Source organism: Haliotis rubra, unplaced genomic scaffold, assembly GCF_003918875.1.
Source record: "Haliotis rubra isolate DU_JTF1 unplaced genomic scaffold, ASM391887v1 Scf227, whole genome shotgun sequence".
Classification (NCBI taxonomy): domain Eukaryota; kingdom Metazoa; phylum Mollusca; class Gastropoda; order Lepetellida; family Haliotidae; genus Haliotis; species Haliotis rubra.
In genome coordinates this window covers 224,662-252,627 of record NW_025766303.1, presented here as the reverse complement: position 1 = coordinate 252,627, position 27,966 = coordinate 224,662, and the positions used below count along the sequence as shown (strand labels likewise).

General features: G+C 40.2%; 1 protein-coding gene across 1 annotated transcript; it reads right to left on the bottom strand.

Moving 5' to 3' along the window:
• Nucleotides 1–412: 412 nt before the first annotated feature.
• Nucleotides 413–26,589, bottom strand: LOC124277757 (acyl-CoA synthetase short-chain family member 3, mitochondrial-like). The gene is given in 19 exon segments (XM_046713481.1): nt 413–3,475; nt 3,958–4,042; nt 4,831–4,873; nt 4,875–5,004; nt 5,426–5,525; nt 5,777–5,899; nt 7,815–7,896; nt 15,269–15,332; nt 15,587–15,682; nt 16,157–16,260; nt 16,417–16,460; nt 18,637–18,747; nt 19,461–19,556; nt 20,019–20,099; nt 21,227–21,370; nt 22,339–22,470; nt 22,856–23,044; nt 24,254–24,398; nt 26,238–26,589. Coding segments are annotated over 18 exon segments (2,046 nt in total). The 5' UTR covers nt 26,516–26,589; the 3' UTR covers nt 413–3,475; nt 3,958.
• Between the last annotated feature and the right edge of the window lie 1,377 nt (nt 26,590–27,966).

The following is a 27,966-nucleotide window of genomic DNA, read 5'->3' as shown; positions in this document are numbered from 1 at the left end:
GCAATATTCCAGCTATATGATGGATGTCTGTAAACAAGTCTGGACCAGACAAACCAGTGATTGATAACATGAGCATTCATCTACACAATTGGGATACAGTAATATGGTTCAACCAATCCTGAGTTGCAAGTCCAACCACCCAATCCTGTTGGTCAACTCTTACAACAAGCATGGGTTGCTGAAGACCAATTCTAACCTGATTTTTACAGTGGTCCTGATAACAAGATTCCAAATATTCCCAAAGTGAGACAGGTAGAAATACCTGTTCACTTCAAAACTTGTCACAGGTGCAAGGTCAAATTTTTCAGAAAGATAAACTCACACCTTACACCATATAGTGTTATCTGCACACAGCACAAAATGTTAGGAAAGACAACCAAAACACACCACAGAACGTTACTAGCTCTATTGCTGTTTTCATTCTGTTCGTATCTGAGAAAATATGAGGATATTCAAACATTAACGAAAAATTTCATCCACCATCAAACTTTTGTACTGTTCCCTGAGGTTAAATCAAAAGGCTTGAAGTAAACAACACATATTTTCAATGTGATAATTAACCTTGCCTTCATTAAGAAAATGTCTCTCCATGTACATGGGTTACTGAGAGCTCACAAATTTGAATGAGAGTGTGAGTACATATTGTTGAATAGTGCAGCTGTATCATGACAACCGTTACAACTATCTGAGACTTAACCAGGAATACAAGAGTATGCATACAACCAAGATTGCTTGTCATTAAGGAACTAATCACACTCAACCAGCCAAGGCACTTTCACACAATGCAATCTCAGTGCTAATACTATTTTAACTCCGACATTTATCACACTTACTGCAGTTGTAACATAAAGATTGCTTAGCGGAACTGGGGCCAGTTCACACACTGTAGGCATCAAGCTGGCACCTAAAGGTTGCTGGGCACCTATTACATCTCCCCACTGGTTGAGTACCTGAACAACAATATGTCTCAATAAGAGACACATCTACTCAACTTGACACACTCTAATAGTTCTAATGTAACACATTATGCAATACCATGGTAACATATAAAAATATATATATAAATTGCATAACATCTTAAAAAAATGCATTTCTGACAAAAAGGAAATCCTAAATCAGGTAGTGGCTATAAATAGATTGTGATAGACACCTTTTCTGAAAAACTGTCAAGTCCAAGAAACAGCCTCTATGAGGTTTCCATGTCAGTTTGGTAGGAAAGACAACAACTGTTTAGGGGATTTGGACAATGTATATCCAGTGTTAGAAACATTTAAAGCAGATGGTAAAATTGTAACAATCTTTGGTCAATACACAAAGTGACTAAGAGTATTTTCCTGGAACGGGTACATCCCGTTCCGAGAGAGCTAATGCTAGCTTTAAGGACACAGTAGAAGAAGTACAACAGGTTGCATATTCACTGCAATGGTATTATGTGATGTTTGGCTCTAGTACAATGCCGCTCTGCTTGTAGATCTGACAAAGCCTGTTTTGGAGGTCACATTGACTGAACCTGACTGAACCTTGTCCGTCCAGTCTGAATGAAGCTCAATGAAGGCTCTGATAGTTCAAAGTTAAAGTCAGGATATACCTGGTGTGACTCCTATGGTGGTGTTGCCTGATCTTGATTCTGGGAGGCATTGTATGGAGAACCACAACATCTGATTAAGATCAGCATGGAATGATAAAACAATGCCATTTAGAAAGTGGTCAAATGTAACATATGTTATATTTGGGATTATACTTTCTTAGTAAAGTACAAATTCTAGTACTTTTTTAGTTGAGTCCCATCCGGGATTCTAACCCACACCCTCAGAGTCAGGCACCTAATCGCCAGCACACAAAGTCAGCCGCCTAGACCGCTCACCCACCGCAACTTCTGCATCAGCATGGACATACAGAACTTGTCTTGTACAAAGCAGAGTGGTACGGTGTGGTGCCGGCATAATGGCATACAACCAAATTTGGTAAAAGTGTATGAGTAGAAATACTTGAGGTAACAAAATTTCGATATGAGTGAATAAATATAGTTTGAAAGTTTGTCAGGAAGACATGAGCAAGTTTAAGGAAGAGTTTACATCACACACAACAAAGATTCTCCACCAACTTGTCATCACAGCCTCAGTTTGACACAGTGAAACCTCAGTAATCCAGACAGAGCTAATAGTGATATTGTCAAGAAACCTGAGTTTTGTCCCTCTTATCAAACATAGCTTATCCTGAAAAAATGCCTTAAGGAATGATTTCCAGATCAACTGGCTATGAGTATACTATCTACAATATCATTCTCGAGTAAACAACAACTAAATAATAAACTACCCTTTACATTTTGGCAGTAAGTATGTAAACTCCATTAGAAGTAAAAGTAAATCCATATATACTGGTAGTAAAGAAATACAAATATCAGTGTATATTAAACCTGTGTAAAAGATGCTGCTGTAAACCTTGTAGAACTGAATACCTTGATGAATGAGTATGTTGCCATAAACAGGCACTGCACCTTGTTGCGTTTAAAGGTCTGCAGTAAGGCACACCCAAAGGCTGGAGGACTTACAGCATCATGTGACCTGTATATGTCAATGAACCTGACTCACATTATGACAGTATTAGAACCATGTCAGGTTGAAGACGGAATGAAATAGGTTTGTGGTCTTAACATGACTCCCAGATGAACCAGGTTTCTCTGTGGAACCTTGAAAGGGACGTCATATTATACTACTTTTTGGTCCTAATATATTTCATTTATTATAACAAGATCATTTGTCTTACATCTGAAACTACAATACATCTCCATAGTTGTTATGTCTAACTTGGTCCTAGTGTATAACATGATCTGGGATACTGAAGTTGTGTTTAGTTAGAAAATATGCAAAATGCTTGAAAACTATGTAAAATATATTGCAGTTCTTGAGTTCAATTAAGTATTTGATCTACCAACCGTAAATTTCAGACTTAAAGTTAAATACAGAGACTTTTGTATCTTCAGGCAGTCTGGTTACCATGACAACCATAAAAACTTCATAAAGACGATAATGAAAGGGTGGCCATTCCCCGTAACATTTAACATTTCCACGCTTAATTATTATATCATATTATTTACATAGATAGTCATTATTTCATTTTTGTCATTTACTTTGCCCAAATGACAATATTATCAAAGAAATTTTGTGAATGTGCATGTTATCAAAAACTAATGTTTTCAGACACTGAACCTAAGGTTGTTTATGATACAACATAGTTAAACTTTTAATTTGATTTAATTTTCTTTCATGCATATAAACATACAATAACTTAACAGAGTGGAAATAATTACGGGCCACTGTAATGAGCTACCACTGTAAAAAGGGTTCACAATAAAATTATCCATTATTCTAATGTCTACCATAAAAGTCTGCAGCATCAAAGGTCCTTGTGGCATGGTAGCTGTGAAATAAGGTTCCCCTGCACATAAAGATCCATCTTCAAATATTTCCAGACTCTGAAATGCAAGCAATAAACACATCATGGATTTGTTCAGTAGTTCTTAGAAGATCAACCCAGAGCATTCGGACGTTGGCCCAATGTTGGCAATGTTGGCAAAACCATTGCCAACGTTGGGCCAACGTCTGAATGCTATCTGGGAACATACCTTGCGGCCATTGTGCGGGCTGTGAAAATGCTTGTGTGAAACAATACTCAAGCAACACACGCTTTAACCATTATGTTACACATCCCCCTTGACAATGAGCAAGTGAACAAAATTTAAATTTAAAAAAAAGAGAAAAGATAATGAGCAAGTGAGTATGGTTTTACACTGCTTACAACAATATCACAGAAGGAGCCACCTGAAATGGGCTTCACACACTGTACATGGTCTATGTGAGGACTGGACCTTGCACAGTAGCTTGATGAACCACTTGTCTACCCCACCACCCAACTTGGTCATTAATACTGATGATAACTTAAAGACATAAACCTTACTTCAATCTCCAGATGCATAGCCAATCGTCTGTAGAGCTTCCTTGATCTGTGGGTAAACCGAGGCGTCTTCGATTGTAGCTGGGATCTGGCGAGGAAAGACAGAAGTGACACCATTGTCTCAGGTTAATCTTTCTTATCACACAGCACTTTGAAATCAACAACACTAAACATGCCCACTCTGAGACTGTGTGTATATGTAACTAAATGTTAAACTTGTGGAGAAGATGATTATCTGAGTGTTAAGACAGTGGAGGGGAGTCTGTACTGTACAAGCCAATGACAGGTTTGACTGCAACACAATGATCTAACAATAGCATGGGGTTCAGTTATGAGTGAGTGAGTTAACATTTTACGTCACATCAGCAATATTTCAGCCACATCATGACGACGGTTGAGTTATGAACAGAAGGTGCCAAGACATCTTCCGATTTCTTACACACACACAGCTCAGGGTGTACCCGCTGGAATTTGATTTTATGCCACTTTAAACAATGTCACATGACGGTATGTCAGCTTGATATGCGAGATAAAGCCCGAAGTAATGCAATCTCAGACATCTACCACTTGGGCGAAACCCACTAGTACAAGTTGGTGCTTACCAACCTGGAAATATCATCACTGTGAGTCAAGATTCGAACCAATATCACAGTTTCTGTGACGCCAAAGAGCCAGTCTACACCTGAGACACCAGGGGCTCCTTTCACGAAGCAACCTTTACTAAGGTTAACCTTAACTTCCATTCTTTAACATTGTACTAAGGTTACCTTAGTGCCTTACGATCACCTTTGTGCTTTGTGAAAGGAGGCCGTGGTCCACTCACGCTCCTCACAACACATCCGGACAATTCTGTTAGGACAGAACAACTCGACTAACCTTGTAGGGTTTGTTGGCTGCCATGGCTGCCATTGTGTTCCGCGACTTTCCCTGAGCGAGTCTTAGGAAGCTTGGGGACGATCACAGCTTTCTTGAAGGCAGCAACTGGCCCAATCTTCTCTCTCACGGCCTGAATCACATCTCGGATGACATCCTCATTAGATTTCTCCAGGTCTGCAAAACATAATGCAAGTTGGACAACGTCTGTTTCACAAAGGGCACTCAGTGTAAAACAGCTCCACCTTGAATATAGAATGTCAAAAGACCATTACCCTTTCAACTGAAAATTCACAGAGCATATTACAAATTTTCATCATTAAAATCATTAATACATATTACAACACCCTGAAAATATATACTGCTAGTGCCTCTGTAATGAGAATGAACACAATGCTGGGGCACGCACGCATGCATGCACGCGCGCATGCATGCACGCACAGACGCTTCACATTTACTGTGATTTCAAAGAAGATGCAGAAATAGTTGACATTCATTTTCCAAATGTTGCCACACTGATTGAGTACATGACTAAATGGTTAATTAGTGCAATACAGCAGTGACGTGTACCACATGTTTTGAATGACCTTGACCTTACCGGGCCTGATGATGCAGATGCCGACAGGGATCTGCCCCTTGAGAGAGTCGGGGACACCGATGACAGCAGACTCCACCACATCCTCGCACTCTAGGATAGCCTGAGGGGAATGGATTATCAATTCAGTTGTAATACAAGGAAGAGATTCCACTGTCTTCAAAAATAGACTACGATTATCAAAACAGTCGCTATTCAACTAGAAGAGAATGGACCCACATACTCTGCCACATGAAACTCACTCATTCTCTCACACATCCACTAACCCAGTCACACACAAACTCACTCATGAGCTCATTCAGTCATAACCAAACTCACTCTACTCTGATACGGGTGACCTCACGCCTCACTGACCTCCTCAAGTGCTCCTGCTGAGATCCTGTGACCTGCAACATTGATGACATCATCACTTCTTGCCATCACAGCGATGTAACCATTCTCATCTCGGAAACCTGCATCCATCGTGTCATAGTAGCCCTGGACCAATAACAAATGATGACTTAATGTGGAAGAAGTCTTTCGTAAAAGATATAGAACATAGGTTACATTCAATGACAATGATATGGAAGGTCATTTTTTCCACAAATTATTAAATTAGCTAAGCTAAACTGAAGGATTCATTTAGGACGCCACAAATGTTTTGTTTATTGCTCAGCATCATTCCAGCTACATATCAGCAGTCTGTTTATAATCGAGTCTTGACCAGACAATCCAGTGATCAACAGCATGAGCATTGATTGGGATATGATGACAATTGTCAACCAATTTGGCGAGCCTGATCACCCGATCCCGTTAGTCACCTCTTATGACAAGTATGGGTTGATGATGACTAATTCTAACCCAGATATTTATGGGTTCAAAAGTTGATATTCATCCTTAAGTTTCCAGCTTATATACTGGACCCAAATTAAAATTCCAAATGTTTCTGCCATAGTTGGATGAGTTGTTGCTGTTCCGCCTTCACTTAGTTGACAAGATGTTGTGTACAGTGTACAGGCATAGAAACATCACAGTAGTGATGTCATGATGTAACAGAAGTGGTGATGTCATGATGTAACAGAAGTGATGTCATGATGTAACAGAAGTGGTGATGTCATGATGTTACAGAAGTGGTGACATCATGATGTTACAGAAGTGGTGATGTCATGATGTACAGAAGCAGTGATGTCATGATGAAACAGAAGTGGTGATGTCATGATGTACAGAAGCAGTGATGTCATGATGAAACAGAAGTGGTGATGTCATGATGTACAGAAGCAGTGATGTCATGATGTAACAGAAGTGGTGATGTCATGATGTACAGAAGCAGTGATGGCATGATGTAACAGAAGTGGTGATGTCATGATGTACAGAAGCAGTGATGTCATGATGTAACAGAAGTGGTGATGTCATGATGTAACAGTAGTGGTGATGTCATGATGTAACAGTAGTGATGTCATGATGTAACAGAACTGGTGATGTCATGATGTAACAGAAGCAGTGATGTCATGATGTACAGAAGCAGTGATGTCATGATGTAACAGAAGTAGTATGTCATGATGCAACAGAAGTGGTGATGTCATGATGTAACAGAAGTGGTGATGTCACGATGTAACAGAAGTGGTGATGTCATGATGAAACAGAAGTGGTGATGTCATGATGTAACAGAAGTGGTGATGTCATGATGTAACAGAAGTGGTGATGTCATGATGTAACAGAAGTGGTGATGTCACGATGTAACAGAAGTGGTGATGTCACGATGTAACAGAAGTGGTGATGTCATGATGAAACAGAAGTGGGGATGTCACGATTTAACAGTAGTGATGTCACGATGTAACAGAAGTGGTGATGTCACGATTAAACAGTAGTGATGTCACGATGTAACAGTAGTGATGTCATGATGTAACGGAAGTAGTGATGTCATGATGAAACAGAAGTGGTGATGTCATGATGAAACAGAAGTGGTGATGTCATGATGTAACAGAAGTGGTGATGTCATGATGTAACAGAAGTGGTGATGTCATGATGAAACAGAAGTGGTGATGTCATGATGTAACAGAAGTGGTCATGTCATGATGTAACAGAAGTGATGTCATGATGAAACAGAAGTGGTGATGTCATGATGTAACAGAAGTGGTGATGTCATGATGAAACAGAAGTGGTGATGTCATGATGTAACAGAAGTGGTGATGTCATGATGTAACAGAAGTGGTGATGTCATGATGAAACAGAAGTGGTGATGTCACGATGTAACAGAAGTGGTGATGTCATGATGTAACAGAAGTGGTGATGTCACGATTTAACAGTAGTGATGTCATGGTGTACCAGTAGCGGTGATGTCACGATGTATTAGTAGTGATGTCATGATGTCTGGGCATGATATAACAGATGTACACAAGGTGTACGCACGCACGGGTATTTTGGTGAAGTATGTCTCTCGGAAGCGTTGGTCCGCATCCCATAGCGTTGAGAAGGAGCCAGGAGGTAGAGGCAATCTGACACACACAACATACTGTCTTAGCAGACAAAAAACCCAAAAGCTCCAAATGATTAATGACAGCGTTTAAAATTCACGCCTGCCCGACCGTCCGGAACGGTCTATTTTTATCTCGGACGGTCAAATTTCAAAAGTAGCCTGTCCGGTGGCCAGGTAGATATTTCTCTGATCGTGATTGTGAGGCAGAAAATGCAACAGATTTCTAGTTTGTAAACCAGGACATGTACCTTAGCCTTAACGTTACAATGCATGCAGTAAAGTATTCAGAACTTGATTTTATGTTGTTTTTTCATTGTTGAAAACCGAACAGGCAAGTTTGTATCCGGACTGATAATTTTTTAAAGTTACCAGTCCGTCTGTCTTGATTGGAATTTTGGGAGTTTTAAACACTGTTAATGAAGATTGTTTATTATTCAAATATTATATTTAGCCGACATCACATACAGAATGAGCACCATTGAGCACTGGCACAAACTGGGTACATTCCCAGTGAAGGTATGACTTTCCAGGGCTCTTGTTTGTATACATATAACCTTCGTAGCTTAACTTGACACCACCCATATTATTCTTCAATATCTTCATGCTGGAATGCTACTGCCTGCTTAGTTTATGGAGCATATATTTATACCAGTTACAATATGACAGTGAGTTGAAATACTTAAAGGTCACATAAACCCTAGGGGTTAAAAATACATAAATCACTAACTGGCATCGTTATAAATGAAATCCCGTCATTAAAACTACTCATTTCGACCTTTAATTGACTTAAATCGACCTTTTTGACAACAGTGCACAATTCTCACCCGCGAACGAAATTTCAACCAATCAGAGCGGCGCGACTCTGTGACGTCATATGAGGAATAGCTTTGAGGGCCGATGCAGAATTCATCTACATTTTAGGGGGTAAATTATCTTGTTTACAGGCTTGTATAAACCTGAAATCGTGACAATTGTTGTGGAAAATGAAAGCTATATGTTCTCACAATCTACTGGCATTTAATTTTGTCTCCTGCTTTGCCTAGTTTCCTAGTTACAACTTGTTTTCATAGACGCTTCTGTCACAATTGATTGGTGTCGTTAGGCCCTATTTGTATAATGACTGATCCAAATTGATCCCATTTCTGTGTTTTTTTACCTCGATATTTAATCATGTCATGTAAAAATCTGTTTGTATTCTCAAAACAGTGTCGGCCCATAAGTTTTCACATGCAATACAGCAATTAATACTCCTTGTTGTAACCCGTGTTAGGTGGTATAAACCTACACATGTTATTTGTCATCATTCACTTGATGGTCAGTTAATGAATTTATAACAGGTATAATTAGTGGTAACACACTTAGATTACCGACAAAGGTTCCCATTTGGCATTTCTTGTGTCTGGAGTAAATATTCAACATTATAAACATCGATCAAAGGATTAACCGATAACACGCTGATTGATTAATTACTTTTATCTTACACAGGATTTGTCAAAAGGTAGTGTTTATGTATGTAGATTTACTAATCTATACTGAATACACTCTGCCGTGTCGGTGTCTCGTAAAACAACGTCCTTCTTTCAAAGGATTAACCGGCAATACATTGATTGATTGCCCATTATTGGCTAACTAAATTACTGTTTTTAATGAAAGCGGACATTATGCAATTAGTTGCCAGGTGTGCTATCTTGGGTGACCAATGAGACTATACACCAATACCTGAAAAGATTTATCACTTTTTCTCATATATTAAACTGTTAAAAGACACATCATTTGGAACAGTTTTGTGGATATTGATGGATACATTCCTCAAACAAGGTAATGGCCTGATATTGTTCCTATAACTTTAATCTGTTTTAATTTTAATATTTGCATTTTGTTTTTATTCATTTGTCGTAGCATTCAACAGAATCATTGTTTCGCCGTGAAGTGTATTGAGACAGACAACATACACTAGGGTGTGTGTGCGAATTATGATTCACATTGGCAAACTATAAAATGTCTAGATATTACAGTTCTGTTATATATTTCACTATAAGTATCAGCAGATCGTCAGCTTTTTATTTAGTTTCAAAATGCATAAAAGTATGATAATAAACTAATTAGGATTATAAGACCAAATATAAAGACGCACATTGACTAGTATCTACATACTGGTGAGTGGACATTAACCATGTGAATGTAGCAAGAAATTTATCGCGCTGTATTGTGACTTCGACCCCCACCTCGCTTCCGTGGAAGAAATCGTTATGTTATAAGTTGTGTCATGCAAAATCCTTTTGGTTATGATTCCAATACATATTTAACTACGAGTAGAAAGTAGTTTTGATTTTCTAACTTGATGAAAACAAACTATAATCTCATTAATTCTAACAGACTTTACGATTTTCAAAAATGTGGATAAATGCTATTTAGGTTTGTTTTCACCGAGTTACAAAATCAAAACTACTTTCTACTGGTAGTAAAATATGTATTTTATTGATGGCCAATAGGATTTAGCATGACATAGCGTATAACATAACAATTTCTCTCCTGGCAGCGAGGTGGGTGTCAATATAATACTACTTACAATATTATTATTACTTCGACCACAACCTCACTTCCGAGGAAGAAATCGTTATGTTACAAGTTGTGTTATGGAAAATCTTTATGGTCATCAATCATATACATATTTTACTATAACTAGTAAGTAGTTTTGATTCTTTAACTTCCGTGAAGCGATCTGAACACAAGTAAGATATCGTTTCAGGCTTCCACAACGCTAAAGCTTAGCACTCACAAACATAACCCATTTAGCAGGAACTGCGGGGTCCTGTGGAAATCTGTGCATGGTGACACCATCACCCGACCCTAGGAGCAATTGGCGACAAAGCAACGATTCGGCATGTAAGTCGTTGATGTCGAGAAATCATCAAAATGATGGCGTGCTACACACTTTCTATACAACCAGCTGAAAATCGTTCCTCATATGACGTCACTGCAGTGCTCTGGCGACAGAGTTACGTAACCTGTCTGTGGTTTCGTTGGCGGGCGAGAGGGAAGCAGGCGACTTTTTGGCCACTTTTAATCGCTCGGTATTAATTAACCACAAGTTTTTAAAGAATAAATTTGGTGTTCCGCATAAGACTAACCACAAATCTTTCATATGTAATGGTTAAAAGAGTAACAAAAAACAAAGTTTAGTGGTTCTTTAATAATGTGTACATATCTAAATACTAAGTTGATTAATTAGGGCTCCTTGCCTCTAGGCAGGAGACCTATTGTAATCGTTCGGATTATTATTATTATTGTTTATTATTCCGCCGATTTTTTTCCCAAACATAACTCCTAAACCAATGCTCCGAATCACTTACAAAAAATCACACAGATGCGCACCGAGGTGTAGGTATTCCCCTTAAAAATCTCTAGGCTCTTGGCCCAATAGCAAAGGGGAGATAATTCAAAATTCATTCCAAAATTTCAACGTTTGACAGCAAATATCTCAAGAACTAATTGTTCCAACACTTCCAAATTTCTTGTACAATTTTGCCTGGATAGGTCAAGTCGCTAAAACGTACCGTTTGGCAGTTATTTTTGTTTTCAGTTTTTGGCCATGTTTTTCAGCACTTTTCCGAGTAGTTTGCTCCCAAAATGTGCCAGTATGGTAGATGATGTACTGGTGATTCCAGAACACTAATTGTTTTGAACATAGACCCAAGAACAACTGAGATACAGCCTTTCAAAGAAGGAACTATTTCTTCTCCGGAACTTCTTAAAAGGTACATGACCCCCGTGACCCCCGTGACCCCGGCTGTATTTGGAAGATCCGCTCGCCTGTCAAAACATGTGTTCTGGCTCCGTTTTGGACATGATATCTAGCCCTCAGATACAATAGATAGAAAGTAAAGCCAAGGAGACCTCATCGTTGCCTGCAACTATATTTAAACTTTTAATACTCTTGAAGTCAGTTAATCCTCATCAATAATGAAGCTTCACCCGTAATAATGTTTACAAACAAAATACTTAGTTAATTAATGAAGCCTGTTAATCCCTATCCCTGATAATCTCTATTACTGATTCAATCAAAACATGTCACTTAAGTCAATCACTCAGTAGTTAAAACATGTTTGGGGGTTTTGTCCAAAGGTCCTCATTTGGCTTTTTTGTCCTTATGGGTTTTTGTCCTTATGGGTTTTTGTCCAAGGGGTTTTTGTCCTTGGGGGCTTTTGTCCTACAATCCTTAGCACATATCCACAGTCTTAGCAGATAACTACATTGTCTTAGTACATACCCATTGTCTTAGCACATACCAACACTGTGTTATCACATACTTAAATTGTCCTAGCTAGGGGTGGGTATTGCAGGGAATTTTCGTATTGCGATATATTGCGATGCAAAAGCATGCATTGCGATATGTATTGCAATATATTGCAAGAATTATTTTTAACAAAAAAACTACTTATAATAGAGTTAATGCTTGATTTGTAAAGCAAAAACACAACAAAATCACAATGCTTGATTAGGCTTTGATAAAACCTTTTAATCATGGCAAAGTATAAATGTAAATAATGTTTGGCACAAATGAAACAAGGAAAGGAACAATTTAAAAAACAGAAATATCCGAAGATATCCGAGTGTTACAAAGTTTTCCGAATGCATGTCAAATTACCGGTTTTCGATCAGCGTATCGCAATACGTATCGTTTACATGTCTGAACCGGTAAATACCGGTAAACCGGTTATATTGCGCAGCCCTAGTCCTAGCACATACCCACACTGTCTTTGACTCTGTACTTACAATGTTTATTAATGCAGACTTGTTCTCGTCACTACATGGCTTAAATAATGCCAATGTGACGTAAAGCCCAACTCAACTCAACTTAGCGTTTACTTAAGGGGGCGCTGTGGGCGAACTGGCTAAAGCGCCAGGCTAGGGATCCAGCGAGCTTGAGGTGACGGGATCGACTTACTGACTGACTGAGTTTGGTTTTACGCCGCTTTTAGCAATATTCCAGCAACATCACGGCGGGGGACACCAGAAATGGGCTTCACACATTGTGCCCATGTGGGGATTCTAACTCGGGTGTTCGGCGTGACGAGCCAACGCTTTAACCATTAGGCTACCCCACCGCCCCATGACGGGATCGAGCCCACCTGTGACCGGGTGTGAAAACCTTGGAGTCAACTTTGTGTGCAGACTCTTTCAGTGTTGTCACAACCCCTAGTGTACAGTACACAACCCTGTGCACTTAAAAGAACCCATGAATCCGTTGGTATATGACCAGATTGTGGCCACATGAATATGTTCAAACACCTAGTTGCGGGAAAAGCAATGTGCAGTAAAACTTGGACAAAGTACTGTGACTATGTGTCCCAGTCCACCCAGCTGTGAATGGGTACCTTGTAAGGATAGGAATGCCACAATAACTCGGTGTGCCTAGTGGCTGCAAGAGTTGTATGATCCCCAGGGAGTTGAGATTGACAAGTCGGTGTGCGGTTGAGATTGACATCCAGTGAACGAGGGAAAAACTAAGCGCCTTTGAGCAGCTGAGCTGAGCTGGATATCGGCACTATACAAATGATGTGATGTGATGTGATGTGATGTGATGTGATGTGATGTGATGTGATGTGATGTGATGTGATGTGATGTGATGTGATGTGATGTGATGTGATGTGATGTGATGTGATGTGATGTGATGTGATGTATACTTCAATTGTCATAGTACACACACTCTACTTGTACACACCAACACCATCTTATCACATACTTACATTGTCCTAAAGTACTGTCAGAAATAGAAAAAAACTGCTTTTAGGGTGTAACTCTGTATCCCTAAAATTTACACAATTGCAAATAGCATATGTCGAAATAACCCTCTTTGGCCTAACTGGGCGTTCAGTGGGATGCGTAATACGATATCAAGAAAAGCATGTTTACTCGTAAAATCGGGCAAAACTTAGAAAAAATACCAATAGCTGCTGAAAACAATAGATCAGACTATAGATGGCAATTAGGTCGCTCAGCCAGGTATGACGACAGACCGTCGACTCACCTGGCATGAAATGCACGTGCTGCCTACAGGCACAAGGGGTCATCTCAAAGATATTTTGTGCTTTTTCATGTGTGTTGACTATGTCTCATCTATTGATTAACATCTTACGTGTCTTTCTTTCATATAGTTTCATATAGTTTATGTTGAGATATGTAAAAGAGTATGATACCCGAAAACCATGGAAACGCGATCGTAGTATATAGGTGGCATGACCACCCGAAGATCGACAGGACTGGATATTATTTGCAAATTGTTATGACTGCCGTGTACCTCCCCAGTATAATTGCCCTAAAGGATTATCTTATCTTAGCTGATATCTCTATCCCCAAGCCCGACCCCAGGTTATGCTTTTGAGACGGCCCCTCCTATCTGTTTCTTTTTATAGTGACAGTGAGACTGCATGGTAGCTACATCCTTAATAGTTTCGGCATAAAAGTTATTATTTTTTACGTCAGCTACCGTTTATAATGAATCTACATCTACTTTCAAATTGGGCATTTAAAAAGTGTCTTTTGTAATACAATATCGTCGCACACTAATTTGCATAAAGCCATGGTCTGTTCCAAATAAGTCTTTTTGGACTTAGAAAAAAACCGCATTGCTCATTTCTGCACTAATCTCCCCTCAGTAAAGTCCTTTTTCTCCGTTTCCTATCTCTCTACCACCGAGACTGTAGCTAGGCCGAACTTAGTTTAACAGATATTTCACACTTTCACATAACTACATAAATTGTAGAGATAAATGAGAAACTACAGTTTTTTTCTATTTCCGACAGTACTATAGCACATACCCACATTGCTTTAGTACATTAGCATGAACATACCCCTTGACAAAACTAACCACGCACATTCCAGACCCAATCCAATACCACTGGTTATTTCATTATATTATTACAGTGGTCAGTAGATACACCCACCAGTGTACCAACAAAAATTACTAGAATTTGTACTTTACTGAGAGCGTTTAATCCCAAATATAACAGGAGTTACATCTGACCACTTTCTAAATGACATTGTGTATAATACCAGTGGGTGATACCATGAGCAATGTCAAAATGATTGGCCATCCAATGTTTTTGCAACACATGAGAAAGAGTAGAGTCAGGCCCTATTCTAAGCCCCGGTCCCAACACAGGTGACACTCACACAACAACCAATTGATATAACTGACTTACTGACTGAGTTTGGGTTTACGCCGCTTTTACCAATATTCCAGCAACATCACGGCGGGGGACACCAGAAATGGGCTTCACACATTGTAACCATGTGGGGATTCGAACCCGGGTCTTCGGCGTAACGAGCCAACGCTTTAACCCTTAGGCTACCCCACCGCCCCGATTGATATACACAAAGAGACTTACTTGACAGCAATCTGTCCGAGTTCGTCTGGATCTGTCTCACTTCCATCTTCCCTCAGAACCTTCACTGACACACAGACACAGAAACATGACTACCACAATCACTTGATCATCACCTTTCTTCTACAGTTTCCGATTTGTTTGGGTTAAACTTACAAGTGAATGAATGCAATGTTCCAGCTAAATCATAGCATGACATGCTGTCAAAAATGAACCTTTACAAACCACTGACTGTCGACTCAAGCAATTATCTATGTATGATGAAAACAAGCATGTGAAGTATATACTGTCTGATCTCATACTATACTCATAAATAATCACCATTCCATCCTGGCACCGGTTTCCCAGCAACCCCAGAAGGAGGATACAGTTGCATGCCTAGACCAACACACGTAGACGTGATCGGCGACCCCGTCTCTGTAAAATACAACAAACAAACACATAGACATGGTCGGCAACTATGTCTCTAAAACACAACATTCATGAAGAAGCTTTAAGAAAAATATGTGGGTCAGGATAACTAAGCATTCAGTGCTGCTTTAAAACTTACGCTTCATTTATGTAACACAGCTATATGAATGTTGTAGGGCAAGCAGATTTTAATCATCAGCTATTTTGTCAAAACCCTCAAGCATGCGGTATGGTCCTGACAACTGAGGGTTCTGTCGAGACAAATATGGGCTTCAAACTATGACCAGGAACTTGGCTTAGAAACTCTTCCAAGCATATATGGGGCGGTGGTGTAGCCCAGTGGTTAAAGCATTCGCTCGTCAAGCCAAAGACCCGGGTTCAGTTCATTTCTCCGGTGTCCCCCGCCGTGATATTGCTGGAATATTGCTAAAAGCGGCATAAAACCCAACTCACTCACTCAATCCAAGCCTATATACCAACCTGTTTGCCACCAGTTGTCCAGGATGGGTTTGTTGATGATCTCCTGGATCCATGTCATTGTCTCAGGGTCCATGTGTTCACCCGCAACAAACAATGTCCGGAAGCTGTTAAAGTAAAACAATGACATTTAGAAAGGCTCAAAGGACCATATTCATCTGTAATTCTGCAGCAAACAATCCCAAATATTAATTAAAATTTTCCAATTCATGTTAACACTGTTCTGGTAGGAAAATGATGGCAGGTAAAACCAATATACTAACTTTTCTAAAGGTAAATACTTCCTCAAAAGTTTTCCTTCAGGATCCTGAAATAATAGAAACGACATTAAACATAAATAACAAGATTGTCACACACAGGATCACCCACATTTGTCAATGACATCCACTTCTAGCAATGTGACCCTAACTTATCAGTATGAATCACCTCTATTAATAGGATCCACCTCCATTAATGTGACCCACCCCTATCAATGTGACCCACCTCTAGCAATGTGACCCACCTCTAGCAATGTGACCCACCTCTAGCAATCAGACCCACCTCTAGCAATCAGACCCACCTCTATTTATAGGACCCACTTCCATTAATGTGACCCACCCCTATCAATGTGACCCACCTCTAGCAATGTGACCCAACTCTAGCAATGTGACCCACCTCTAGCAATGTGACCCACCTCTAGGAATCAGACCTACCTCTAGCAATCAGACCCACCTTTATCAATGTGACCCACCTCTATCATTTATGTGACCCACCTCTAGCAATGTGACCCACCTCTAGCAATGTGACCCACCTCTAACAATCAGACCCACCTTTATCAATGTGACCCACCTCTATCATTTATGTGACCCACCTCTAACAATCAGACCCACCTTTATCAATGTGACTCACCTCTATCAATGTGACCCACCTCTAGCAATCAGACCCACCTTTATCAATGTGACTCACCTCTATTAATGTGACCCACATCTATCAATGTGACCCACCTCTAGCAATCAGACCCACCTCTAGCAATCAGACCCACCTTTATCAATGTGACCCACCTCTATCAATGTGACCCACCTCTAGCAATCAGACCCACCTTTATCAATGTGACTCACCTCTATTAATGTGACTCACCTTTATCAATGTGACCCACCTCGAGCAATGTGACCCACCTCTAGCAATCAGACCCACCTTTATCAATGTGACTCACCTCTATTAATGAGACTCACCTTTATCAATGTGACCCACCTCTAGCAATGTGACCCACCTCTAGCAATGTGACCCACCTCTATCAATGTGACCCACCTTTATCAATGTGACCCACCTCTATCAATGTGACCCACCTCTAGCAATCAGACCCACCTCTAGCAATCAGACCCACCTCTAGCAATCAGACCCACCTTTATCAATGTGACTCACCTATTAATGTGACTCACATCTATTAATGTGACCCACCTTTATCAGTGTGACCCACCTCGAGCAATGTGACCCACCTCGAGCAATGTGACTCACCTCTATTAATGTGACCCACCTCTATCTCTATTAATGTGACCCACCTCTATCTCTATTAATGTGACCCACCTCTTTCAATGTGACCTACCTCTATCAATCAGACCCACCTTTAGCAATCAGACCCACCTTTATCAATGTGACCCACCTCTAGCAATCAGACCCACCTTTATCAATGTGACTCACCTCTATTAATGTGACTCACATCTATTAATGTGACCCACCTTTATCAATGTGACCCACCTCGAGCAATGTGACCCACCTCTATCAATGTGACTCACCTCTATCAATGTGACTCACCTCTATCTCTATTAATGTGACCCACCTCTTTCAATGTGACCCACCTCTATCAATGTGACCTACCTCTATCAATGAGACCCACCTCTATCAATGAGACCCACTTCTATCAATGAGACCCACCTCTATAAATGTGACCCACCTCTATCTCTATAGATGTGACCCACCTCTATCAATGAGACCCACCTTTATCAATGTGACCCACCTCTATAAATGTGACCCATCTCTATCAGAGACCCACCTCTATCAATGTGACCCACCTCTATTAATGAGATCAATCTCTATCAATGTGACCCACCTCTATCAATGAGACCCATCTCTATCAATGAAACCCACCTCTATAAATGAGACCCATCTCTATCAATGAGACCCACCTCTATCAATGACCCATCTCTATCAATGAGACCCACCTCTATCAATATGACCCACCTCTATTAATGAGACCCATCTCTATCAATGTGAGCCACCTCTATTAATGAGACCAATCTCTATCAATGAGACCCACCTCTATAAATGTGACCCACCTCTATCAATGTGACCCACCTCGAGCAATGTGACCCACCTCTTTTAATGTGACCCATCTCTATCAATGAGACCCACCTCTATAAATGTGACCCACCTCTATCAATGAGACCCACCCCTATTAATAAGACCCACCTCTATTAATAAGACCCACCTCCAGCAGTATGACTCACCGCTGCCCTGATGGCCCTGATTGCTGTAGGCGCCGTGAACATCCCATGGACATTGTGTTCACGTAGCAGACGGAAGAAAGTCCCCGCATCTGGAGTTCCTACAGGCTTACCCTACAACACACAACTGTATCTATTCAATACAACAAAATCTGGAGACCACTGTCATATACATGGTGATATATTTGACTTATTCAAACAAATTCTTTCTTGTGTGAAATTATTGATGCTTTTCTTCATGTAATGTTTGGTGTTTCACAGATTCCATCAGTATTCCAGATATATGACGTCTGCCTGTAACAGGACTGACCACTGGCTGATATATACAGCAATATCCACTGCCATAGTGACACAATGACACAATCCAGAAAGTCACTGAGGCTTGCAACCAATCGAATTGTGTCAACTCTTCCAATAAGGAAGAGATCCGGAGTGGTGTACAATACTTTTATCCATCCTTTTTCAGCATACTTAACATGTAAATATGCAGCCAAATATGTAGAAAAACCAGGTCGCAGACATCAGACATATAACACTAGGGTATTGTGATGACAGGTATGACAAACCTAGAAACATAATTAGGGTAAACCTGGAATATTATCCACCATCACAGGTTTCTGGCAGGCTGAAGGTATGCAACTCTGCACAGCCAACTGCATGCTTTACACGACTGAGCCACCAAATCTCCCTATTAATCTTGAACTGTAAATGAATGTCTGTGAAGAGTAAACAATAAGACAATGAGTTAAGATACTGGTGTACAATACCGTATATTACCGTAGATAAGCCGATAAGTCTGTTATACATATCTGAAATGAAATGCTCACCTCAAATATAACAGTTGTGTTGTTGTTGAGCAGAGGAGCATAGGCAATGTAGGAATGTCCGACAACCCAGCCCAGGTCAGACGCTGCCCACCACACCTGCAGTCAACAGAGACCAACATGTAGCGTCTGCTCAAATCTAATGGAATGAAAACAACACAGCCTGGTTGTTGGAATATAGACGAAAAACAGATGAAAATGTTTTGATAAATATTGATCAAAACTAAAATAAGTTTATGCTACATCATCCTGCCATGGCAAATGGCACATTCTTTCCAACTTGGGAAAGAAAATAAAAATTGTTCACGATGAAAGGTATTCACATTCAGTGAAAAGATGAGAAGCTTTTCAAGAAATAATACCAAGGAATAATATTTTTGAACCTATCAGATTTGCAGCACAATCATGATTACTCTACAGCATACATTTGACTACCTGGCTAGACACTGACTACAACACCATGTGGTGGACCACTGTGTTCACGGCTGATGGAGGAATGTAGTCCATACAGACATGTAAAGTACTGACGATTAAACACTTCCAATGTCTTGAGTTACCCACATCTCCTGGATTCATGCCGTACACACTGTACATTGACCACTTCAGTTTGACAGCATACCCTCCTGTCGGCCGAACAACTGCCTATGTAATGAAAATATAAACCCTAAAGACCACAGTTCAGTGATAAGGTAAATGTTCACAAAAATAAGTTTGCAAAACAGAGCCATTAACTGCCATTTCTGAAAGGAAACGACCTTCACTATCAGTAGCAAGCATGTCATAAACACTGCCACAGATTATATGTACTCTGTGTGAACCAAATAGGTCTCCAGGTGGAATTTAGAGAGGTATACAACATTTGATAATCATAAACATTACTCAATAATAATATCAAAGATTGTCATCCCTCGTCATACATAAAACTTCTGCATCCAAATTATATAACAACTAAGTGCAAGAGACCTAAAACTGACCTAAGAAAAGAATTCACTAAAAATGTGACTGACCTACAGTCACCCTGAACCCTGGGTCCCATCTGTATCCTACACAGAGATTATCACATGAACAAGTGTGTCATACGACTTATACGAAACAAGTATGTCAAATAAGTAGGAAATTTTGTATAAGTTATGTGGCCCCATGCGAGTGTAATAATTTCTTTATGATCCATTCTATTCATGTACATTTTTGCAGTAAAACACGGTAAGCAAGTGTGACTGCCCTGTTCACTGACGTCACATTCAATAGTTTAAATGACATCACAGACAACGACATAGAGAAACAATGGTTGCTAGGCAAAAGTGACATGCGCAAATGTGCACGATATATATGACACTGGTTATGTTTCACCATATGGATAATAAAGCTACCTACTGCATGCCTATTTCCTTGTCCACATATGCATAAATGCTTCCTCCTGTAATATCAAACATAACTAGGGTCCCACTACATAAGGCTGCCAATTGATCCCAACTGCGGTTTTCAAGAGAAGACTGAATGAGAAAATGGCCTTTGTACACACAAATATAGTTCATATATATATTAACTGATCTGCCGTCACCTTCCGTTGTTATCCACCCTTGCCCTGGATAGTTATCTGCTTTCTCTTTTGTAGGTTTGGGAATCCTTGTTTTGAAGAGTTATCTGCTCTTATCTTGGTGAATTATCTCCCCTCACTAAAAGTAGTTTGTTCCCCTGGTCTTAGGTAGTTATCTGCCCCTACCTTGAGGAGTTACGTGCCCTTACTTTGGGGAGTGATGTACACTCACCTTGGGAAGCCCCGTGGTGCCAGATGTGTACAGGAGATAGAGGGGATCCATAGCCAACACAGGAACACAGTCGACAGTGTAGTCCGCAGTCATCTCTTCCTGCCACGATACATCCATCCCAGGATTCATTGTTGCAGCCTCAAACTGAAATATTTCACAACAAACCATAAACAAATAGGCAGAAGTGGAACTATAATCAACCGGAGGTGCTTTGAAATGAACCTTTGCTGGCGGAGAATGACTGCTTTCATTGCCATAATTTTACATAAATAGTCTTGATTGTAATTTGAAAATCATATGCAGATTCAGGGTGCTGTTGTACAAAGAGATCTTAGCGCTAAGGTGACTGTTACTCCCTTACCATAACATAGACTCACAACAGTCTTAGCACTAAGGCTGTTTTGTACATCTCAGAAACATTTCCACTTTGGAGAGTGCTTGACCCCATCTCCAGACATCTTGTACACCACAAATGTCTTGTCATCCAAATTAAACGCTACAGAGTCATATCAGTGTACACAGGTGTCCCATTAAATTAGAGTGGGATTTCACATGGACTGCATGACAGTTCCCAAGGTGAGAAGTGTATTTCACCAACTGCTTGTCTTCATGTAAGGTGAGAGATGACATCTGTATCTTTGCCCAACTTATATTTAATACTTTATGAGAATCCACATGGGACAGAACCTTCCAGTTGAAGCTTGAATTAAACCCATGATCATCGAGTCTGGCCTCCTAAGGGAGACAACTGCTAACTAACTGGTCCCCAGATTACTGGATCATCCCAGGTCACAATAACAGGAAGAGTGAGTGAGTGAGTTTAGTTTTACGCCGCACTCAGCAATATTCCAGCTATATGGTGGCAGTCTGTAATAATCGAGTCTGGACCAGACAATCCAGTGATCAACAGCATGAGCATCGATCTGCGCAACTGGGAACCGATGACATGTGTCAAGCAAGTCAGCAAGCCTGACCACCCGATTCCCGTTAGTCGCCTCTAACGACAAGCATAGTCGCCTTTTGTGGCAAGCAGGGGTTGCTGAAGACCTATTCTACCCCGGATCTTCACGGGTCAAACAGGAAGAAACTTACATGGGATGCAGTACACCTACCCCAGGCCTGTTGAAGATGATGCACTTCTTTGGTTTGAATTCACTGAAGCTGATGGCCTCATCCAGCATTGGTTTATATGGTACGACTCGAGACGGCTCCACTCCACAGTTGGCGCTCACAACTACCTTAGCCTGAAACAGAGATCACAATCTGTCCGACAAGTCTTTTACCATAGCCTGAAACAGAGATCACAGTCTGTCTGACATTTAACCCGTTTTATTACATTTGTGTGACAGTTAGATACACCTTTAGAAACTGAGCATGGACTCGTTCAATACTGACGTGGCATGCAAGCGACCTGCAATAGCAGGGCATCAGTTTGGCTGTACAGACCAGTCAGAGTGTTCTATCAGTAATGATAAGATATTCTTGAGAGAGGCAATACACGTCAACTCTCTCAGTTATCATCACCAAACTTTTGGACCATTTCAAGATTTATTTGCAAATCAACTAGTTTGTGTCTTTTTTATATTTCATGCATCCATGTTTTGTTAAACTGTACCAACCAGAGCTCACCTCTGAGTGGTTGATACGAGTTGCTAGTTCTTTTGAGGCAAATCCTCCAAACACCAGGGAATGTATGGCTCCTAGTCGAGCACAAGCTAGCATGGCGACCACTGCCTCTGGGATCATCGGCATATAGATCAGCACTCGATCACCCTTCTCTACACCATACTTCCGCAACACTCCTGCAAACGTTTCTACCTGCAAGATTGAAATAATACAATTCACACACATCTCTAAAAGTCAAGGTAAAAACTCAATGCAATGAATTGTGATCTATTACTCCAAAACAATACGTCTCTGTGATATCAGAACTCTCAACAGGTCATTGAAGTTGAATTCTCCGATTAGCCAGGTTTCAAAATTCTTGGAATTGGTCAGTTAAGCATTCAAACCAGCTTATCTGATTTCAGTAACTTCATAAGTTAAAAGATCAGTTCTGGATGTACATAACAGCAATATTATATTGTGGACATTATATAGACCCTCCTTTCCGAGAGCATCTACATTCAAAAGGGCTTATCATTGAAGGATTATCTGCTTTGCATGGGTCAAAAACAGAAATGGCTGATTTCAAAATTATGGTCGATAGGTAGGCATTCTAAACTGGATTAGTATGATTACTGAAAGACCTTCCATATTCACATAAAATGTCCTGTGCCTATTTCATTAATTACCCATGAGTCTGGTTGTACATTTTCTGATTCAACTGATACTCACATTTACAATTGGACAAGGAGCACCTGGTAACATTTTGAAATTGAACAAAAGGTTAGGGATTGGTTTGATATTTTTCATGTGCAAGGAAGTGAAGTAATCAGGTTGCACCATCCAAATATTGGCTGCACCATGTTGCCAACTCTCTCTGACAACAAATGATACCTTATCATCAGACTGACAGGGATACTCATGGCCAGCTTCTCAATCTACAGAACTTCTCACAAACTGCGTGTCTTAGAAATTTGCACTGATAGTCTTCTCTGCTTGAAAGCAGTCGCCAAAACCTACTGGTCCACAATTACAAATGACAATATCACACAGTGACCTTTGACCTTCTATGAAATGTCACAAGATTTTGAACTTATTCATGAGCATGAAAGCAGACTTGTTCACATTTTTAACTTCTGGTAACTGATTCACCTGAGACACACTATAGGAAAAGACCAATAAAACTGCTGCCATGCACTGGTGGTGGAAAAAGTTGCATGTACTGGGTGCAGTCTAAATAAAAGCTACCTACACTAGCAATGTTTTACCTGCACTAGTGCAGCCTAGATAAAAAAACATCTATCCCTGTAAGACAATATTACAACAGAACACTGCTAAAAATGAAACAGTTTACACTCAGATGAACCGTTAGACAAACGTCAAGCTTCAATTGATACATGGCAATAATTTCTATGCTATTACCTCTCGTTTGAGTTCCTTGAAAGTGATCTTCCGGATGGACTTAGTGACCGGACTGTCATGTATGATAGCTGTCCTCTCGCCATGTCCATCTTCCACATGCCGATCAACAGCATTGTAACATATGTTCAGCTGCCCATCAACAAACCTGTGATCAAAACAACATTTACATTAATGAGGCATCATCAGTACATCATCATCAGTACACCATCATCAGTACATCATCATCAGTACACCATCATCAGTACATCATCATCAGTACATCATCAGTTCATCATCATCAGTACATCATCAGTACATCATCATCAGTACACCATCATCAGTTCATCATCATCAGTACATCATCATCAGTACATCATCAGTTCATCATCATCAGTACAGCATCATCAATACACCATCATCAGTACACCATCATCAGTACATCATCATCAGTACATCATCATCAGTACATCATCAGTTCATCATCAGTACATCATCATCAGTACATCATCATCAGTACACCATCATCAGTTCATCATCATCAGTACACCATCATCAGTACATCATCATCGGTACATCATCATCAGTTCATCATCATCAGTACACCATCATCAGTACATCATCATCGGTACATCCATACACGGTCTGAAGAAATAGCCCTGAACCAAATATATCCAATAGAGCCCATGCAAGTCTACAACATTTGGCAAGTCTAGAGTACTGTTTCTCAAAATCTTGGCTCCATTTTATTATATTTCAGGACCCGTGAAAATCGGGGTTAGAACTGATCTTCAGTAACCCATGGTTGTCATAAGATGTGACTAACGGGATCGGGTGGTCAGGCTCGCTGACTTGGTTGATGCATGTCATCGGTTCCCAATTATGTAGATCGATGCTCATGATGTTGATCACTGGATTGTCTGGTCCAGACTCGCTTATTTACAGACTGACGCCATATACTAGTAGCTGGAATGTTGCTGAGTGCGACATAAAACTAACCTCACTCACTCACTCACTATTGTATTTCAGTAAAATATTTTAACAACTGTTAGTCTAATCTGTATCGAAAAACAGTAGAACATTGAGAGCGAGTGAGTGAGGGAGTGAGTGAGTGAACATACTAATCATAACAACAAGCATTTTATTCAGTAATGAATGTGTATTGTGAATAGCAACTACCATGAAGCAGATAAGTTGAAGCCAGAGATAGTGGCAGCTGTATATGGTGATAAGATGAATCATGATGACTTGCAATTTGACTCTTGAGAAAAGTAAACTGACAGTCGTTGGTTATACAAAAATACCATCTGATTAATATATCAAATATTCAGTGATCAAATATATTGACATAAAATAGAAATATATATACAGTTAAATTATCCAGAATTTCATGTTAAAAATCCACGTTAGAATGATTCAAGCGGTCATATGGAAAGGTTTGAAGTGAGTGAGTTGAGTATTAAGCCGCTTTTAGCAATGTTCCAGCAATATCACGGCTGGGGACACCAGAAATGGGCTTCACACATTGTACCCATGTGGGGAATCGAACCCGGGCCTTCGGCATGACAAGTGAACACTTTAACCGCCTGGCTACCCCACCGCCCCGGAAAGGTGTGAAAGATGTCCTTGTTTCAAGTTGTACACAATACAAACACATCAAATGCACATTAGTAAAGAAACTTAAACTCTTTAAATTATTTATTTTAACTTGAAACACTGTTTAAATATAGCTTGCATTCAAAATGATGCAAATGAAATAATAATCCATTGTCGATGATGCTTAAAATATACTCCATTGCATATAGACAAATCCTTTCTCCGACTACCCCACACGATCCTTCTCTCCCCAATATGGCCATGTAAAGCAGAGACCATATGGTCTCTGTGTAAAGTGATAGTTTACTAAAGTTTTTAAAAAATTACTTTACCGACCGCTGCACAATATAACAGGGCAGCACTGACAGTGATCTCTTTGTATACCGATAGTGACCACTGACATCAAGCTTACCATTTAGTGAAAGGAGAATTACTGTCATCTAAGACTTTTGTCCATTTCTTATGCCAAGTTATCTGTTGAGCTGCTTCGCCCCAGTATTCCTCGGGCTGCTGAGTTGATCGTGAGAAAGCGTCGTCATACAGTCTGACACATCTCGTGGTGCTAAATGCACGCTTGTCGAGATTAAACATACACTTCTCCCACTTGCATGGGTCGTTCCGTGTTGACGTTTTCACAGTGCAATGCTTCAAATATCTTGCAAAACTGACCGCTCGTCTCGGCAACACCATCTTGCTTCGTGACCCGACCTTGACCCGATAGACAACAATTTACGGGAAGGTGAATGCTGAAATCCACTGGGGCCGTGACCGGCGAAGTTGAATTGCAACTAAACTGGCTCTACTATTGAATCACACAACAAGCTTTGCGCACACATTCATTGTGGTAGAAAGGAGCCCAGTCAGACTTACACCAATATAGAACAGAAGCATAACTGTACTAGAATACGAGTGATCAACTTTTGAACATCTGTACATTCACAACCAACATAAGATTAATATAGACTTACTTATACATTTGTCATTGTCGACTATATAACACAAAGACATTAATCAGTTAAATGGCATTGCCACTATCCCAGCTGCCAGGAACAGTACTACAGTATGCTTCAAAACTCATCGGACGCTAAAACACACAAGGATATCATTTCTCGTGAGATATGTGCTAGCAGAAGCTAACTATGTCATTTGAATATTAACACTTCAGGTAAAACCTGTTTGACCGGTGCCGCATGTGTGTAGAAAATGGAATATTAACCATATAAGAGAATAATATATAGACGATACTAAACGACCTTCCGTGTAATACGCGAGTCAAGCATGGTCGAATACCATTGTGACAGAGGTATTAGCATTGTGACGTCATAACTGTAAAACATTATGACGCCATACGTCTAGCGGTATTACATAGTTGAGTTGAGTTGGGTTTTACGTCACATCGGCATTATTCCAGCCATATAGTGACGGGATCAAGTGTGAATTTATAAACGTTTTTTGTTCAAAGTCCAAATGAGTTGTTATTCAAAAGCATATATATATATTTACATTGTTATAGCACCAAATTCGAACGTAAGCAGTTCGTTATTCACATTACATAACTACAATTTATGATTAAGGTCAACTTCCCTCAGGTAGTTAACAATGAGATGCCCGCTCACGCGGGAAATCAGATCTTTCAGATTTGCCGCGTCATAATGTGAGTCCCTTGCAGTCGAAAAGTCCACACAGTCAAGCAGTATTGATGGTGGACACACATCCATCGCCATCCCTTTTCAGCAGATAGTCATGAGTAAACCGACTGTGGCCAATACGACATCGTCGTAAAATTACCTCATCAAGTCTTGACAACCCAAGTAGGTATAACCAATTGTTGGCTTCAATTCATGAAATGTATTTCTTCCTGCTTGGGTGTCCCACCTTTTTTGCATAAGGTCCCGAGTATAGCATTTGATAGTGGGTTTGAAATCACTGTAAGGGCTTCTCAAGAGCTGATTTAGCTGCAGCATCGGCCTTTGTGTAACCTGCTATGCCGACGTGACCCGGCAACCAGCAGAGGACGATGTCACATTGGCCAGTAGAGAGGTCATTGTAAAGTTCAAACATGTCTAGGGTGATAGGGTGACTTGAAGTAACATTTTGAAGTGCTTGAAGGCAAGATAATGAGTCTGTAAAAACGATGAAGT